Source organism: Equus caballus, chromosome 3 (assembly GCF_041296265.1).
Source record: "Equus caballus isolate H_3958 breed thoroughbred chromosome 3, TB-T2T, whole genome shotgun sequence".
NCBI classification, from domain to species: Eukaryota; Metazoa; Chordata; class Mammalia; order Perissodactyla; family Equidae; genus Equus; species Equus caballus.
The window spans coordinates 53,609,233-53,629,084 of record NC_091686.1 but is presented as its reverse complement, the minus strand read 5'-3'; the positions used below and the strand labels follow the sequence as shown (position 1 = coordinate 53,629,084).

Genomic DNA, 19,852 nt, shown 5'->3' with positions numbered 1-19,852 from the left:
ATGAGGTAAATATTGCTAAAATTTAAATAATAGGACTTACATTAACAAACTTGTGATTATCATGTTCTACTAAGGTGTAGGAAACCCAATGTAACTCACTGTAACATTTCCTAATAGATGCATAGTAACTGAGATGAACATTTTTATAGAGATTATCAAAATGTAATTGAAAATAGACAATAATTAGAGAAGTTAACTGGATGAAAAATTTCTATGGAAAATATTCGTAGTCAAATTTTTAAAAGCTCTAAACTTTTTTTCATGTAGAGTATATAATAGAAATAGTATTTTTTCTGTCACTAATTTCTCCTTGTATTTAGCTCTTATTTCTTCCCTATCAATAAATTATCTTATGCATTCGTCCATTTACTTATTCCTTCATTTGGCAAGTATTTATTAAACATCTGTTATTCATTGAGCAACACTGTTCAGGTACGTATGACATTGTTTAGAATTTAATAATTTTAGGTTTCTAGAAAATCCTAGGTCTGCAGGCACTGAGCAGACCTCTACCTGCAGTAAACAGTACTGGGATGGGCCAGCCCTTTTTAGCTCTGACAGAACTAAAATGCATTGCCTGACTTGGTAACTTGAATGACTAATAAGTAGTATTTGCAAAATAGTTTTCTTTCAGAATTTTATCCTAACAACAAATGTGAGCTAGGTAAGCAGGACTGATTATTTCCATTTTACAGAAAGAGAACATAAGTCTTTAAGAGGAATTAATCCAAAGTTAGGTTGCACAGTCAAAATCAGAATTTTGCAAAAAATTGTGTGCCTTCTCATTATACTCTACATACATTTGGCAGAGGATATAGTGGGTTAAAAGGTTTCTAATTCCAATATGGAGTTAATCTTCATATCCTTAGTAGCTTTTGAAAATAGCGATTCAAGACTGGATCTGACTGAAACAGCATTGAAGACATGAGCTCATTTAATTCTCAACTCTGTGATATCCCAAATATACCTAAGATAATGTATCTTGATTTTGCAGCTTAGTATTGGAAAGTAAATCAAGATATATTTTACTATGGTAAATTTGGACCTGCTTTCAGACATAGTTGCCTAAGTTACTGTTATTACCAGAATAATGCATCATAAATTTGCAGAACATATTTGATTGTAATGCAATAGAGACATGAATTCTTGTGCCAATGAATTTATATTCTTAAAGTCTCTCTACAAGGAAGAGTAATATATCCTATAAGTTAAATATATAGCAACTCAGTTCTTGCCACATGTCTCAGTGTTTATGGACGTCATTTAAAGTGTGCAAAGTAAAAAACAAAAGTTCAATCCATAAGATTTGAACCAGGTTATAAAATCCCCTTAAGGAAGTTGTACACAAAGTATATTGCCAATACGACAGTCAATATCAATGATTAAAAAAAGTAATAGAGACCTGCTAAAAGATAGGAACACTATTTAAAGTCTATTGTAAGGAACAATTATTAGGAAATTACAGAAGTTAAAGATGAAGTTTGAAGAATAGGAAGCATATGAAGGAGGAGTAAAAACAGAATGAGAATTTATTAGTTAGGATAGACTGAGCTATGCAGTGCTAAGAAATAAACCATGAAAAATCTTAGTGGCTTAAACACAGCACAAATTTATTTCTTGCTCACACAAAATTCGGTGTGGATCTGGCAGCTCTCCAGAGCAGCTCTCCTTCATGTTATGACTCAGAGATTTTCTGCATTTAGTGCTCCTGTCATCTTAATGTATGGGTTTCTGGGTTATCTGAGCAGAGGGAAATAGTGTGGGAGGTTTATACAGGATGGTTTTAAGGTCAAAACCCAGTCACATGGCTCTAACGTAATTCCGAGGGAGTCTGTGATATGTAGATTAATGTCCATCTCTAAGGAAAAGCTGAGGATCTGGAGTTAGGAAACAAGAAGAATCCCTCCTCCGTGTTAGATAACCAGGGGAAGCACGCTTGCAGGAGCTCGTTAAGTTTGTTGGATATCAGTGGTTGAAATGCTTTCCCACATGATTAATGGTAATGTAGAAGATAAAACATTTTGAATATAGGGGAAGGGGAAAAAGCGGTCTATCACAGAGGAGCTGTTTGCTTCACACACTGAGGAGGACTGATGATAATAGTGAAGACTGTGTGATGGAAAACTTTGAAATAAGGAAATGACAATTTAACTTTCTACAGAAATCGGGATGCGTGTAAGAATGAGAGCTATTCTCAGAATTGTAATAAAAGCACTGGTAGTTGTGATAAGCATTCTGGATGTCTCAGAAAGTAGTTAACAAAAAAGAAGTGATATTTCACAGGGCAAATGGATGATGAAGCTGAAGAGAGAAAATGATAAAAATGAATTCCTCTCCTCTGATAAAAATAAGTATAAATTAAATAAATCTCCAGGTACTAATTTTGATAAATTTTAAAAAGTAGTATTATATTACTCAGTCATTAAGTCATTAATAATCTTTATGTCCAAGGCACTTTATATGTTATTAGTATTTGTCTTCATATAGATGTATATTAATTTTTGAATGTTTACCTATTTATTATATGTGGAAAGATACAACATTTAACCTCAATTGAAATTGCTTTTGCCACCCAGAGTACATTTAAATTTTTTGATTTTCATAAATATTCAAATTAATTATTTCACTATTTTATTTTGGAGTCTCTTTTGAAACCTGCTTTTCTTATATTTTCTAAAAATATTTCAACTAATTTCAAGTTTCCGTTACCTGGATCTACCCATGTGAGGAAAAGCTGTCATTCTCCATGCCTTTGAAACTTTGACAACCATTCCCAATTTCCTTCATTTTCTGGGTGAGAATTAGAGTCTCATTTATGATAATGTGACCCTCTTAGGACCAGAAATCTAATAAATAGCCAGTTCATTCAAGAAGTTCGAGATTTTGTGCCTTGCTCCATGCTCCCAAAGAGTTTATATTGCAACAAGGGCAACAAATGTTCAAGAGCTAATGGCAGTGCAGTGCAAAGGGCTAACACACAAGTAAGCACAACTGATGTGAGAGCACAAAGGACGACACCCAACCCAGACCAGGGAGTCGGACTCTGATGGCAGCCCGGACTGTTGGCCAACCCAGAGTCAAAGTCTTCAAAGGATGTTGCAGGAGCAGAGGAACTAAGGATGGTAAGACATGTGCCTCCTATGGGCAAGGATTATTATAGGAGGACGGAGTAGTTGTGGCTTGAAAGCAAGTCTGAGAAACCAGTCTTATCCAGCCACCACTATGCACTGTGTGGTACGTAATATGCGAGATAATTAGGCCAGAAGGAAATGACCGGTAGGACTTCATTTGAACATCCTGAGTCACTTTAGTTTATTCATTTTAAGATAAAAAATACTTTTTATGTCATAATTCTCCAAGACTTTCTTCAAATTTATGAAACAAATTTGAAAAGTCTGAGCCTTTTAGAAACAATGGTACATTTTATAGGAAAATGATGAAAACAGTAGCTTCATAAAAAATGCAAAGGCTTATTTCATATTTATATTACATTTTGTATAGGCGTGTATATTTATAAAATGAAAACAAATTAAGATGTAACTGTATTGAGTTTTTTTAAAATACTTTCACCCCAAAGAATATCATGGTGTATACGGAATTAATAATAGTCACTTTATTTCACATATGTAATGATGTTGTTGCTATGAAGGACAAAAAAGGAAAAGGAAAATGCACCTAATGAATGTATTTTAGGATAATTTTCATAAAAATACATCTTATTTTGTAATCATGAGAATGAAAAGAAAATGAGTGCCCGAGGAAAAAAGAGTTTATAGTAATACTGTATTGTAAAGCAACCATTAATTTAATTTAAAAATTTAATTGATGTTTCTCTACACTTATTTTTCTTTAATTCTAATCATTAGATATCTTCTGTCATTATATTATAAATTCCATTAATTTATGCATTTATGAAATTTAATTGATTGGTTTGTATTGATCAGTTTTGAATACCGAAATGGATTTTTGTTAATTATAAAGCACTTCATTTACTTAGAAATCTTGATAGTCCAGTTATATGTAGTAAAAACTGATGTGAATGGTTGGGCAGGATAAAATATTCCAATTTTGTCTTTAATTTTGCAAGTGATTTAGATAAAAGAAAAGTATTTGTCTAAATTTTATATTGATCTAACCAGAGGGATAAATTTATTTGAAAATTTTTATATCAAATAAAAAATTTAGCCAAACAAAGAAGCACATAGATATGGAGAACAAATTGATGGTTACTAGAGTGGTAGAGGTTGGGGGAGGGTGAAAGGGGTAAAGGGGCAGCTGTGTGTGGTGACACAGGACAACTAGATGTTTGGTGGTCAACACTATGCAGTCTATACAGAAACTGAAATATTTGTATAATGTTATAAACCAATATGACTTCAATTTTAAAAAAAGCCAAAAAGTGGAAACAACTCAAATGTTCATCAACTAACTAATGGATAAATAAGACGTGGTATATTTTTAGAAAGGATTATTGTTGAGCAATGAAAAAGAATGAAGTGCTGGTACATGCCACAACATAAATGAACCTTGAAAATATGCGAAGTGAAAGAAACCAGTCACAAAGGACCACATATTTATGATTCCATTTATATGAAATGTCCAGAATAGGGAATTCTATAGAGACAGAAAGTAAATTAATGATTGCCTAAGACTTGAAGTGGGTAAAGGGGGCTGTTGGGGGAAGGGGGGTGGCTAAGAAGTGCAGGATTTCTTTGGGGGATAATGAAAGTGTAACATTGATTCTGTTGATGGAAGCACAACTTTGTGAATATACTAAAAGCCACTGAGTTGTACAATTTCAATGGATAAATTGTATGTATATAAATTATATCTTAATAAAGTTATTAAAAAATAAGTTAATGAACATGCCAAACTAAAGAATTGAACCAATTCTATTCTGGCTTGGCTCTCTGTCTACTACAATTATTTTTTCTGATTTGCACCCTAATGATATTTTCTTATTCTCTACATTTTAAATGAAATTAATATTCACATGTATTTGATATTTATCAATATATTTATTTTGTGACTGTATGTTTTTACTATAGAGTATATTTAATATTGTGTGTTTTAAACTAATTTTTCAAAGAATGAGAAATAGGAATATATACCTTTATAGATTGCTATAGGTATTTAAGTACTGAAGAAATTCCTCTTGATAATAAAGCACTTCTAAACTAGTTATGTCTATATATATATATATATATATATATAAATTCTTTTAAAGATTGGCACCTGAGCTAACAACTGTTGCCAATCTTTTTTTTTTTTTCTTCTCCCCAATATATAGCTGTATATTCTAGTTGTGAGTGCTTCTGGTTGTGCTATGTGGGATGGTGCCTCACTGTGGCCTGACAGAGCGGTGCCACGTCTGTGCCCGGGATCTGAACCAGTGAAACCCTGGGCCGCCAAAGTGGAGCGCGAACTTAACTACACGGCCACAGGGCCAGCCCCTATGTCCGTATATTAATATTGCTGAAATGTTTGTCCTTTTTTTTCTTGGATGATGCAATACTGTTTTTATTTTAGTCATTAAAATACGATTCTTTCCACTACATAAGGAATATAAATTCAGTCTTTCAAATAGATAGGAAATTCTAATTTTATAAGGAAAAGAAAAGTACTCTGCCATTGTTTACGGTGTGGTTCTTCTGTCGGTGAGGTTGGATGTCTTTGTACCTTAATACAAAGTACATTAATGTGAAAATGATTCGATAAGTAGAATTATATTGCTTCTCAACATAACTCTGATATGATACTTCTGACAAATGAAATATAAAAATTATTTAAATAACTGTAGATTTATCCTTGTCAGAAAATGCTCTAATTTATGTATTGTACTGTTCTATTCAACAAGTTCAAGCTTCAAGACAGAGTGTTAGTGGCCCACTACCTGAAAGTTGCACATATAGGAGGTTCTCACTAAATAATTATTGATTGAATTAAATTATTAATATATTCAGGACTGTGCTGAGTGTTGTAGGAACTGCAAAGGGAGAATAACACCACACTTACTTTCAAAATGATGTAAATACGAATGATATCATAAACCACATGGGAAGAAATTAATGTTAGTAATTCATGTGGTTAAGAGAAATTAATGTTAATGATGTGAAGGCGAGGGAGTCTTCATAACGGGAATGGGAGTGTAAATAAAAGAGTGAAATTTAGTTCAGTTTGCAACTGTGAACAAGTAACAAAATGTCAAGCAAAATTTGAAAGCCTGACGTTTTTTAACATTATCAAACAGTATAGTGAAGGATCAGTTGTATGTGAAAGGAATTACAGATGAGGAAAATAGATTATCAGGGATCATTTGCCCTCATTTTCCAGAGAAATGAATTGCGGCTCACAGAGGTTAGTTAACTTGTTTGAGATTCCATAGAAAACAGCAAAAATGGAAGCGTACCTATTTGGGAAGTTTTAAGGAAACCAGTCTAGATCTTTTTTTCAAAACTATACATGCTCACTTATGTCCAAACATCTAATAAAATGCTAGTAGCCTTTTCAAAAAGAAACATAGTATATGAAAGGATTACCGTCAATATCTCCAGAGACCACACACACACACACACACACACACACACACACACACACGACACGTGAAGGGAAGCTTAGTGGAAAAACTGTTATTCTTCAGGTGAACATATGTTTAAATCTTGGTTCTGCCACTTTTTGTGTCATAGTCTTAGGCAAGGTATTTAATTTTTCTAACCCTCAAGTTTTTCATCCGTAAAACAATGCATAATTTTCTGGCTGTTAGGATCCATTAGAAAATGTTTTCTTATGTTGCGTTCTTGGCAGAGTGGGTGGGATGGTTTTCCTAAAATGTGTATTTAAGCATGTCACTGTCCAGTGATTTCTAAATTCCTTACCTGCCTGAAAGGTATTATCAAATGACCTAGATACTGCGTGCTGTCTAGTCTCCTCTTGTACCCCTCTCACCTCACCTCTGTGCTCCAACCCTTCTAGCCTTCTGTCTGTCCTGCTAGCATACCAAGCTCACAGCCCTTCTAGGTGATTTGCATGTACTGTTTCCTCTGTTGGGAATGTTTTTCCTTCTGATTTTCGTATGGCTGCTTATCTTCATGACTCAGCCCAAATGACACCTTTAGAAAGGCCTTCTCTGCCCACTTCGTGTTAAGTAGCTGCTTCCTACAACCAGTAAATGTTGTATTAATCTTTCTTTCGCTGGAGGAAGATTGTCCCTGAGCTAACATCTGTTGCCAGATTTCCTCTTTTTACATGAGGAAGATTGTCCCTGAGCTAACGTTTGTGCCAATCTTCCTCTATTTTGTATGTTGGATGCCGCCACAGCATGGCTTGTTGAGCGGTGTGTAGGTCTGTTACCGGGATCCAAACCTGTGAACCCTGGGCTGCTGAAGCAGAGCCTGCAAACTTAACCACTATGCTACCGAGCTGGCCCCTATTAATCTTTTTTAAAAATAGTATTTATCAGTAGCTGAAGTTATCTTTCTTCATTTGTTTGTATATTTATTGTCAAGATAGGAAACTTTTCTATCTTGTTCATTATTTAGAATTTAGTACTGTTTCTGGACATTGGTAAGCCTTCAATAAATATTGTTGAATAAGGGAATAAATTAATTTTTGTTACCAGAATTGAGTCCAATATGGAAAATTTGGGGAAAAGATGTGGAAAATAATCAATAAGTTTTTAACCCAGACCCTATGTCCAACATTTTGGTATATGTTATCTTAGTGAATTACTTGTTTATGTAACATTAAAAAATAAACATTGATTTTAAAAAAACCTCATAATGATACTTCCCACCTGCAGATATGGCTCTGGAATCTGACAAAGTAGAGAAAAAGTCATATGACATACTTTGTTTTTGTATTTAGACTTAAATAATCTAAGACTAAATTAGATCATGAGCCATGCACTGTCCATGGAAACCTAATGTTTATGTGTTGAGGAATTGGCTCTTACCCAAAAGAAGTTTGGTCTTTGCTCTCGGTTTCTGAGAGGTAATCTATTTCATACCTGACGGGAGTGTCTTTGTTTAGAGTGGGGAGCTGCCCACACTGGATATTAGGGTGGGGCTGGACACACCTGACAAACTTAGGTTGGGGCTGGCCATGCCAGAAAGACTAACCATATGATCTAGGGTGGAAGCTTCAAGTCATTTGATATTAGACAGTCTGGAGGCTGAGATCAGCATGTAGGCAGTCAATCAATCAATTAATCATACTTATGTCATGAAGTCCCAATACAAACTCTGAACACTGAAGCTTGAGTGAGCTGCTCTTGCTGGCAATGCTCTGTGTATATTGTCACATAGCAATGCTGGGAGGGTAATATGGGAAGCTTTGGTTTGGAACCCTCCTAGACTCTACTCTGTGCATCTCTTTCTGTGCCTGATTTGTGACCTGTACCCTTTTCCTGTAGTAAGGCATAACTATGAGTATAGCTTTCAGTGACTTCTGTCAGTCTTCCAGTGAATTATTGTACTTGAGGGTGTTTTTGTGAACACTCCAAACTTGCTGTTGGTGTCAGATGTAAGACCAGTTTTGGGAACTGTGCTCTTAGACTTTGCAGTTTCGGTAACTCTGTGGACACCATCATGGGAAAGAGGCTCATAGTTGTCTTATAGATTTTAACATTGTAGATCTGGATGGAATTAAGACAATAACTATTCTAATATTTCATTTCATGGAAGGATAGCAGGGAGGTTATGATTTGCTTCAGTTCACAAAGCTGGTTTGGTAATTGGGTCAGGGTTAGAAATCAGGTTTATCTGTCCAAGTCTTTTGGGTTTCCCACTATACTGTATTATTTAACACAAGGTTGACATGATAAGTATCATTGGATATAAGGGATTCCTATTTTAGAAATAAAATTATGGCAAGATTTTTGTGTGTGAGGAAGATTTGCCCTAAGCTAACGTCTGCTGCCAGTCTTCCTCTTTTTTTGCTTGAGGAAGATTCGCCGTGAGCTAACATGTGTGCCAATCTTCCTCTATTTTGTATGTGGGATGCCTCCATAGCATGGCTGATGAGTGGAGTAGGTCCATGCCTGGGATCCAAACCTGCAAACCCAGGCTGCTGAAATGGGGTGTGTGGAACTTTAACTGTTTGGTCACGGGGCCGGCCCCCAACAATTTTTAATTTATAAATTAGTAAAATATTAATCAATTTCATAGTATCTTATATAGAGAGATAAACCTAGAATAAAACCTAAGGCTTAATTATAAGAAGATTATCTAAGCCTCACAATACCAAGTTTTCACTGGAGTAGCTATCTTCATCTGGAAGGTACCAATTTTGCTTTCTGATTAACTTTATGGTCACTAAACAAGCTTACATATTGAGTTTTCTTTCGCAAATTCCAGTGCAGCATATATTGAAATAGTAAAGTGTTGGGAGCCTCTTATAACCTTCAGAATCATATACACAGATAATGGTGAAAAATAAGCATTTCCAGTGAGACTAAAATGCCAGCTTTGAAAAAAAAAGCACACTTTGGAAATTCTAAGATAACTAAATTAGTGTAGGTCTAACAGTTAAGAGTCCTTAAAGATTTCTCTGTATTACCTGTGCGTGCTTCCTCTAGGTAATGTATTTTTCTCAAAACATCTAATAGTTTTGAAAAAGTGATGTTCTGAAAAGGACACTGCTGTTCCTTATCAAAATAGTTTGGCAATAAGATGCCTCATTTCCAGATAATTAAGTGAGATATTATTATAATATGATAACATATTATTAGGTAAATGAGATATTATTTGCCATATACCATAATGATACAGCATTAAAGATTCTGAAGGCACAAGAACTCTCTCCTCAGATGCAGTATAAAGAGTGAGAAGGTCATATGTTTTCCGGACGTCTCCAGTAGGGAGTACAATGAATCGTCCGTACTATTCGGTAGGCAGATACACTCTGCTTAGTGTGAGTACAGTTGGTGGTCTTATGTTCCATGAGAACCAGCACTTATGGCACATAAGGGGAATTTTTTAGAGAAAGGCTTTTAAACTTTCCTATCATTAACAAGAAGTATTTTTTAGCACCTGTTGTCAGTAGTGTTATAAAAAATGCCTGTGGGATAATAAAGTCAAATATGTCACCTTGTATTTGCTCTTTAAGCATTTGGAGCAAGGGGATAGATTCAGTGTGATGAAAGAAATACAAATGATATTTTCATAAAACAACCAATAAATATGATTGTTTGTAATAATAAGTTTTCAGGAAGCAATTTTGGAAAGGTAGATAGAAATCGTGTTGTGGGGTTTTGAATGACAAGGGAGTTAGTATTTATTCTGTAGACACATACCATTAACATCTTTTCATGTGTTAGGCAGTGAGGGAATATATACATATGAATACTTGAATGAGAATAATCCCAGAGTAGTGTGTAGAAAGAATTATAAGTGGAAGTTAAAGAATTGGAATGGTTCTTGGCAAAAAGTTGACAGGAATGCCAATTAGGAGATAATGAAGTACACTTCATAACTGTGGAATGCCCAATTCCCCTAGTACACAAAGAAGAATGAACGCTAGAAATAATGATCTCTCTCTAGTTTTTTAAACACTAGGATTCTAAATATTTTGATTATTACAGCACTCTTTTCCACATTGCCATGTTCGTCTCTAGCCAATTACACATGATAGAATTGTGGTATTTTATTGAACAGATTTTGCTTCCACTGGAGTTAAGACTATTTGATGAAGATTATTTCTTCGTACTGCTTTATTGTTGACAGTGACGCAAGCTGATGCAGTCAGACTTAGAATCAAGGAGATGGCATTTGTGATTTTGGTTCTACTTTGTCTTGAAAATAGAACCCCTAAAGATATCATTTTTTTCTTCTCCATATTTTAAATGATGACAAGAAGAAACATGCATTTTTAAATAGCACTCACTAAATTTTAATTCTGAGTTATGAAGTTTGCTAATTATGTAATATATTTACACTCTCTAATTTTCTATTTTTATTGCTTTATAATAAAAATTAACTTTAATTTATCCCCTTACATAGATGAAAATGAAAATTTCAAAGTTTAATTCTAAATTTTATATGAATTCAGATGTTGATTTAAAACCCATTTAAAATCTATGGCTATATAATCCAGGTAAGTGTCAACTTTTCTTAAAAATTGAAATATTATAGCATGATATTTGTTTTAGTATTTTAGTACTGTGCTACTTGCAATAGCTTGTACAATCATTTACCTTTTGTTAGTATAAAGGGAAGAATTAGCAACTCTGGGTGTAGCTTTAAGAATCTCATTTTGCTAAATATTTCATATTTAAATAAAAAAATACACAATAGTCAAAACAAAATATTGTCCTCTGTACATATATATAATGGCAAAATATTATTTTAAGGAATAGCATAAGATTGCCATTTATATTTGCAAAATGTATGTTTTTGGACTTGTAGTTGGAAGCCTTATGAGTAAGAGCTGATAGAATTAAGATAAATTTTGAAAAATATTTATTGAAAATGTATTTTGAGCTACACAAATTCATAAGGTAAATCAGTACCTAGCAAAGAGCAAGCTGTGTTTGGAAATCCTTTATGGCCGCAGCGTTGAGGGGTGAAGGTAACTCTCCATAATGATTGAGTATCTTTTCTTTCTTTTTGTTTGTAAGATTGGCACCTGAGCTAACAACTCTTGCCAATCTTTTTTTTTTTTTTTTTTTTTTTCCCCCAAATCCCCCTCAGTACACAGTTGTATATCCTAGTTGCAGGTCGTTCTAGTTGTGTAAGTATGCTTTCTTTACCCCATCAGGAAATCAAAACCAAATAACTATCCTCAGAGCAGTCATTATAAAATACTGTCATGTTAATTTCTCTTTCCAAAAAGTAACAACGAAATCATATCCTTAAAAATATATACGTGAATTGATGTATTCTCTACTCCACTACATAGATAGGTCTGCATGCTCAACGCTTATCAAGTTGTGTGTATCCAGGCTTCTTCTGTGCCTTGTCACTTTTACATCTTTCACTTTTTACAGTTCAGGTAATTTATCTTTCTGGAGTAATATGAATTATTTAAAGATACTTACCAAATTAGTTGATTTTATCATTTTTCCCGAGTAAAAAGCCAATGGAATTAATTGTAAGGCAGCTCTCTGAATGTGTTTTCAGACCCACACAGGGAAGTGTGACCGAAGGTCTTCTACAACAGCTACAATGTCCATTTTCCATAATAAAATATTTTCTTTTTAGTCATCTATGGAACTCCTGTGATTAGAGTAGTGGAGAATGAAATGTATATCGTAGCATCACCTGATCATAATGTGGACTGACTAGAAGGAGAATGGAGACCAGATTGACTATCCCTGATTGATTTGAATAATTCTCTCCCCACTTTTACACTAAATAATGATCAGAACAGTTCTTCTGTGTTATTAAATATTACATAGACAATATTGAAGTCCAGACCAGGATGCCGTATCTTGCTTTTTAGATATTTTAAGTCTGTGTGGAAAGTCCTTTGACTAAATTATAACAGTATAAGGATACAATTAATAACATCTTTATAATACCACAATTAAAGAATATTTTAATAATTTAACCTCCTTTTATGAAATTATTTTTTTAAGCAATACTTCCTTGTGTTGTGACATGTCTCAGCTTCCTTTATTTTTAGCAGGATCATAATTATTATCTTTATTTCAGTAAAGAGACAGGGCTAGAGGGTTATTTTAGAACAGGTCTTATAGAATGGTTACACGTTAATAGAGTGATCAGAGTTTGTTTTTCAACTTAGTAGCTTCAGAAATTCAATTTCATTATTTCCGCCCACGGCAACCAGGCTCTAGAGAATTGATTCACCCTAACCAAACACAAAAGACTGATTTATAAATGATGATACCTGTTATATTTATGTATAAGAGAGATTGGCATGAGAGATTGGCATTTCTTTGCTGGAATGAATTGTCTGTGAGGCCAATGTGGGAAGAAAACATACCTGTTATGTTCATCGCTATATCCCTAGAGGTTAGAAAACTAATTTTTGAATTACCTCATTAATAATTATTTAGTTTACTCTGAATGACTTGAAGTCATTGGGAAGATTACATGAGTAATCACTATTGTTGACAGGTTTTTAAATGTCTGCTTAGAGAATACTTAGTAATAATTGTGCTTGATGTAATATCCAATTTATTAATCTTATGAATTTAGTAATTAGTATTTCTTTACAATTAATCAACTCTTCTCAAAACATTTACATAAATCTTACATACCAATAAATTGGAATGTGTATTGAATTAAATTTTCCATGGACTTTAAACATGGGTTTAAATTTTATTTAATAAAATTCTTCCCAGTGTTTGATTATAATACCCAGTCTAACATATCAATTTATCTTAAATGCTTTAGCCACTTTTAAAGAAGAAAATTATACATATTACAGTGAGTCCAAAGCAAGTCACTATGCGTACCCTAAAACTTGGTATGAATGTGCTCAGAGTAGAGATTTACATTTCTTTCTGTCTTTTTCCTCCCTACACTTTGCTGATGTAGAAATTTTCATATTTTCCCTGGGACTTCAGAAATATGAGTCTATTTTTGCATTTTCCTGGGATTTTGTAACCACACTAGGCTTAAAATAAAAAGAAGATTGTTCCTTAAATTTGCACATTCTGGGTTGTTGACTAGTAATTTTTGTCTAGTCATTGGAATTTGCTGTACATTCAGAGATGATTCAAACTCAAGATACTGGCTATGAGGTTGGACTTTACTTGTTGTATGCACTTATGCCTTTATTTATTTACTTATTTATTTTTTTAAGTTCAAACCTAACTTTTAATTTTGTGCAATACTGATGTCTCCTCCAAAGTGATTTGCTTTTTACATCCCAATTGCTTGTGTTACATAATTTTCCTGTTATTATGATATATACCCTGATATATTAACGTGATTAAAAACTCATGGACTTTCATTATTATATCTTTGTTATCCAGGACTTTCTAGGTTTTTATCTACAAGGAGATGAGAGACTATTTCTGTTTAGTTACCACTTCTAGATATTCCATTAATTTATCAAATGTGCCCTCTTATACTGGATGCAATCATTAATGTGAATTCACTGCTGGCCTCCTCTTCCCCTTGGTCGCCACGTGTGGCTGTCAGCACTGGGCAGTCCTTTCTATTCCTGCTACAGAACTACTTTTGATTCTCGTACTTGACTTAGAAGTCTTTCCTTACACACATGGAAAGAAATACATCTTCATACTACAAACATATTTGTAATTAGAAAAACAAAATACCCATATGTTAGCTATTTATTAAAAACAATAGAAATGAAAGATATTCTACCCTTTTGTGTTTTTTTGTGTGTATATCATTAGTGCCTATTTACATCCTTCACATTAACTTTTCTTTTTTGAGTATTGTGAACTGTTAGCCTTCAACAGACTCAAATTGTTTCATTTAGCCATAAAGATTATTGGTTTTTTGATGTTCATAATGTCAGAGATTACCCAGGGAGAAGCAGTTTAGTTTGCTTTCTTTAGTCTTTCAAAACTGCCTCTGACGTTTTTTTATTTTAGATGAATCTTGTTTTATGGCAACAAAGGGATGTTCCAGAAATAGCCTGTTTTTTTTTTTCTTTTTTTCTCTTTTTCCCTTTCCCCAATAACTAAGGAACCCTGGTTCTTTTTTGTTGGTGGATATTTGGCAATGAATATCTGGATTGCCTGTAAGTGCTGGCTGAGGGCAAAAGTATGGTTGCTGCCATTGGTCTCTTTTAAGGAGAGATCTGGAAAAGATATTTCTTTTAAGGTTTATGAATTCATGCTGCTTTTTTTTCTGTAACATATCATGTTGCTGCATCTACTCTCCTTTTATTATGACGTTTCACCAGCTTCAGAGAATCTATACTACACTAACAAGAAAGTTGCTTTGTAAGCAAGATATCAAAGCAAGGCAATTTAAAATCGGTAGATTAAAGAACAAGTCATCCAGACCAGCGGTAAATGAACGCCCGTTAGCCCAAATGTCAAGGATCACCTGCAAAATGAGAATGAAATCAGAACAGTGTAGTGAGTTTTCCAAATTTCATTTGTTTACTTTGTTGGTGTTACTTTCTTAAATTAAATGTTGGAATCAGCATTTCATTGTTAAAAAACATAAAATATTTTTTAAAATTTTACTTTCTTTGTTAAAAAAGTAAAATCTTTTGTTTTAAACTTTACTTTTCAAACTGTGGATGGATGTATTAACGTTGAATTTTTGAAAAATTCAAAAGAAGGTTGAACAATCCAACCTTGACGAGATCTTGCGTGCCTCTGGACCTCAGGAACTGTAGAACTGGGAACCAGAAGACCTACCACTTCGATGTCTTTCATTTTCCAGGTAGACTTAGACTGCTTTTAACCAGACAGTGACATCCATGGCCCCTGAGATGACAGCAGTTTGTGTCTTGCCATATCTATCACCAGACAGAAACTTTTCTCATTTCTAGGAAAGGGCTCTGATCAGCAGGTTTGGTTAAGATGCCCCTCTTGGACCATCCACCAAAGACAGGATTTGTGTAAGAATCTGGTAGTTTCTTCAATAGCTAGATGGACTGGGTGGGGTTGTTCCAAATAAAAGTGAGTAATGCTGTGCAAACCATAGAAGCTATAATGACCAAGAGGTCCTTACTTGGCATAAAAAAAAAGGTGACAGTCATATGCCAGGCACTGATTTATTTCCTTTCTTCCTTTGTTCCGACTTTCATTGCTTTCTAAATGTTTTTAATTGTGTTAGTTTGCTGAGGGTGCCATAACAAACTAGCATGCATTGGGTGGCTTAAACAACAGAAATTAGTTTTCTTACAGTTCTGGAGGCTGGAGGTCCAAGTTCAAGGTGTAGGCAGGTTTGGTTTCTCCTGCAGCCTCTCTTCTTGGCTTGCAGGTGGCTGCCTTTTGGCTGTGTCTCCTCCACATGACCGTCCCTTTGTGTGTGTGTATCCGTGTCCTAATATCTTCTTCTCATAAGAACACCAGTCATATTGGATTAGGGCCCACATATGACCTGATTTAACTGTAATTTCTTGGGCAAGAGTCCTATCTTCAAACACAGTCGCATTCTAGGATACTAGGGATTAGAACTTCAATGCTTGAATTTTGGATGGAAACCATTAAGACCATAATATTGGCCAATGAAATTCAAAATCCAAGTATAAAGTGATTTAGGCTAATTTGAAGCTGGATAAAGTACTACATTTTCACATTAAACAATTTTTTTAAGCAATGTATTCTTGACTACCAGATTAAGTTTCTCTTATTTGAATGGTGCTTAATAAATACTAATACTAGTATCTTTACAAAATCTTCCTTTTCTAAACTTCTTTTTCACATTTAACTTCAATTATGTTTCTTTTATTGTCTCTATTTTGCATTTTTGGGGATGGCAGCCTATCTTTTGTTGCCTATACTTTGTAACATTTTTTGATGCTCTATAAATAAACAACTTATTCTCAGTGGTCTATCCTTGCCTCAGTATATCACAGAACTTCAATAAACAGTGGATTTTATTTAAAATTTAGATTATTAGTTACCTTATGACTAATATAGATACAATGCAATACAATAAAATACACTAATAGTTACTTGTAACTTTCATTTGTAGAAAGAAGCACTTAGATTTGGGAATATTTATCACTGAAACTATTGTGCTCTATTCATGGATAATACATGTTTATACAGTTTAATCATGTTAAAGTCAATATTTTACTGTGAGAGTAGTTTATTTAAAAGTTGCGGCATTCTTACTTTTAATTCCAAGAACTAAGGTGTTTGGTGTCCATTTGAGAATATCATTAGGCTTTCCTTATGGATATTTTCTTCTTTAAATATAAATTACAGTAACATTCAAAGCAATGGAAAAAGTGATCTGAGATGTGGTATCATTTAGTATTTATGTTGTTTTTGATGTCTTATTTTTCAAACTTTTGTTGTTTCAATCTTTGTCTCTATATGTAAGAGATGTAAATGTAACTGTCTCTTGTTTTTCTTAATATATTCACTACCTATTTATATACACAAATATGCAAATCAGGACTTTATTCCTCCCTTAAGAATTCCTACCTCTGCACATCACTGTTTCCCCAGAACTAGAAGGATTCTCAATATATCCTTCTAGTTTACTTTTCTGTTTGCCCTATTGAATGAAAAAAAAAAGAAACATAATCTAGCTCTGATGTTTATGGCATTATGAAAGTCAATAATTATTTTTTAATTTGCTATTTATTTCTTCTGTTCATTTCTCCTAATCTAAAGCAAATGATTGGAAATGGTAACTGGATTCCCACTTCCAAGTATGGTCTAAATTATTGTCTCACAGTTCAAAACTGTATACAAAATTTGTCTGAGAAATAGTTCATTAAGTGTGTGATTTTAAAGATAAATATTAGAAAAAAGAGCTAAAGTTTCAGTTCATAGACTTCTATACATTTGAAAAACCGTTATATCTATTTGTGCATTTTTAATAAACAAAGGCTTATCTTTTGTCATGTTCATTAAAGGCATTTTGATTAAAATAAACTTTCTTTTATTCTAAGATCTTTGATACCTGCTCGTATGTACTTCCATTTAATTGTAGTTACATGTCCTTTAAAAAAGCTTACATGTAAATAATTGGAAAAGTTAAGATTTTTATAATAATTCTTAGAATTTTTTATTGAGCTGATAATTTTAAAGCCTATGACATAGTAAAATAATTTCTGAGATTCAGTTAAAACTTTTCATTTCTAATTTTGAGTTCTTTTTACTTTGTGGCATCTACATATGAAGATTTCCTCAGTTTCTCAGTGTTTTGGTCTCTAACTATTGATTTCACTTTTTGTCCAGGATGTTTTGAATAATTTGGGATCTTGTGAACTGGATGAAGATGACCTAATGCTTGATCTAGAATTTTTAGAGGAACAGAATCTTCATCCTTCAGGTAAGTTTTGAATAAATGCACAATATCATACAACTCTGATCCTAGTCATTTAACTTTTATTGATAAGCTGAATATTATTTAGACTGCATTCAATCTTTTCGATCCCCAATTTGTGTATTCTATGTGCTGGGTACCATGGACACATGATTCTGGTGATCTTAAAATCTATTATGGAAATATAAATTCAGTTGGAATATACTTATAAAATAAGAAAAAACTGTAAAACAAAAGTGATTTCAAAGAAGGAAATTCTAATTAAAAACAATGAAAATGTTAATATTGTCTCCTTTTTTGTAAGAAAACAATTACAATCCCATTTTCCCTTTTTTTTATGTAGCCAAATGGAAGTTTTGTGGGTCTAGATTTGCTCTTCCAAATCTTAGCCACTTCAGTAATAACTGCATAGGTCGATGTCGATGCAATAAGGTTGACCTGAACATTAATAAATGCCAATAGCAACCACAAACTTATACTCATTAACACATGCACACACATAGAGTTATTGTATGAGATAAATAAATTCTTGTTGAATGAATAAAGAAGGGAAGCCCATTATATTTGCAATAGTTTAAATTTATATTAAAGCATAAAATGTCATGGCTCTAAATACAAAAATTACTCCCTTTGTAGTAGGTTATACAAATTAATTATTCATTCAAATTTAGATATTTGACTATAAAGGCAAGCTTTTACTTATTTTTTTTATTGCTGATAATACCTTTAACATAGTCATTTTCAAGTTAAAGTAGAAATAACATTAAACTGGAGCTTGCAAATCTTGGGTCCTACTGCATACATTTGAGAAAATCAACCTCTTGGATTTTAGTGTCCACATTTTTAACTTTTAGGAATTAGACATAGTCTCTATGGTTATTTCCAGCTGTAATATTTTTATGATGAATTTTTGTTCATGCAGTATTTTTAAGTTATAGATATCATATTAGCAATTGTCAAAAGAAGGTAATGACAATGTTTATATTTTCTTACACTCTATTTTTAAGCTAACATCAAAAAAAGCTACTCTAAAATTTTTTTCAGTTGAATATGAATTTAAGATAATTTCTTGAGATATTCTTCCTGCAGTTAATTTGACAGATATTCTTTTAAAAATGTAGATTTTTCTCACTTTTATGCAGAACCTTATACAAATTTATCATTCATGTGTATTTATCTTAAAAGAGTTACACATGGTGAGAATGTACACCTTTTTGGAGGGAAATTTCTCAATATCTAGCAAAACTATACATGTGTTTGCCTTTAGAACCAACTATCCAACTTCTAGAAATTTAATCCTAAGAAACTTGAAATATACAAAGTAATGTATGTAAATAGCCATTCATTGCAAAATATTTGTAACAAAATATTGGAAACACATCAAATTCCCTCAGCAGGATACTTGTTGACTGACTAAACAATGATATTCTAAGCTGTCATTAAAAGGAATAATGAAGGTATCTATATGTGCTCTGGCATGATTGTAAGTATATATTGTTGATGGAGAACTTTACAATGATGGATTACAATACCTAAACCTAAACCGTTGATGAATCTTAATGTCACTGAAAGGGTAACAACTAGACATTTTGTCCTTAATGCAATGCCTAGAGAAGTACACAGCACCACCACTCCTGCCCACAAGGACTTCAGTCTACTCAAGTCTCTTGATTAAGCTATGATTTCATGAGAAATATTTGGATGAGGGAGATGAAATATTAAATAGCATGATGAGATTGCCAGCACCCAAGTGTAGCATGTGGAAAATTCTACAGGATAAATGATCTGGTTTCTTTAGCAAATAAATGGCAGGATAAAAAGGATAGGGGACGTTGTAGATTAAAAGAAGCAATGCAATGTGACATCTTTGTTGGCATACTTATTGAAATATAAAAACACTATAAAAAGATATTTCTGAATTAATCAAGGAAATTTGAAAAATGAATTATTAC

General features: G+C 33.2%; 1 protein-coding gene across 9 annotated transcripts in view; it reads left to right on the top strand.

Annotated features, from left to right (window-relative positions):
- CCSER1 (coiled-coil serine rich protein 1) overlaps positions 1–19,852 on the top strand; it is a 1,209,213-nt gene that overhangs the window by 214,351 nt on the left and 975,010 nt on the right. For all 9 annotated transcript variants that reach the window (XM_023638679.2, XM_023638680.2, XM_070262255.1 and 6 more), the window contains one exon: positions 17,813–17,906. In XM_023638679.2, the coding sequence (XP_023494447.2) occupies positions 17,813–17,906 (94 nt within the window). The remainder of the gene's footprint in view (positions 1–17,812; positions 17,907–19,852) is intronic.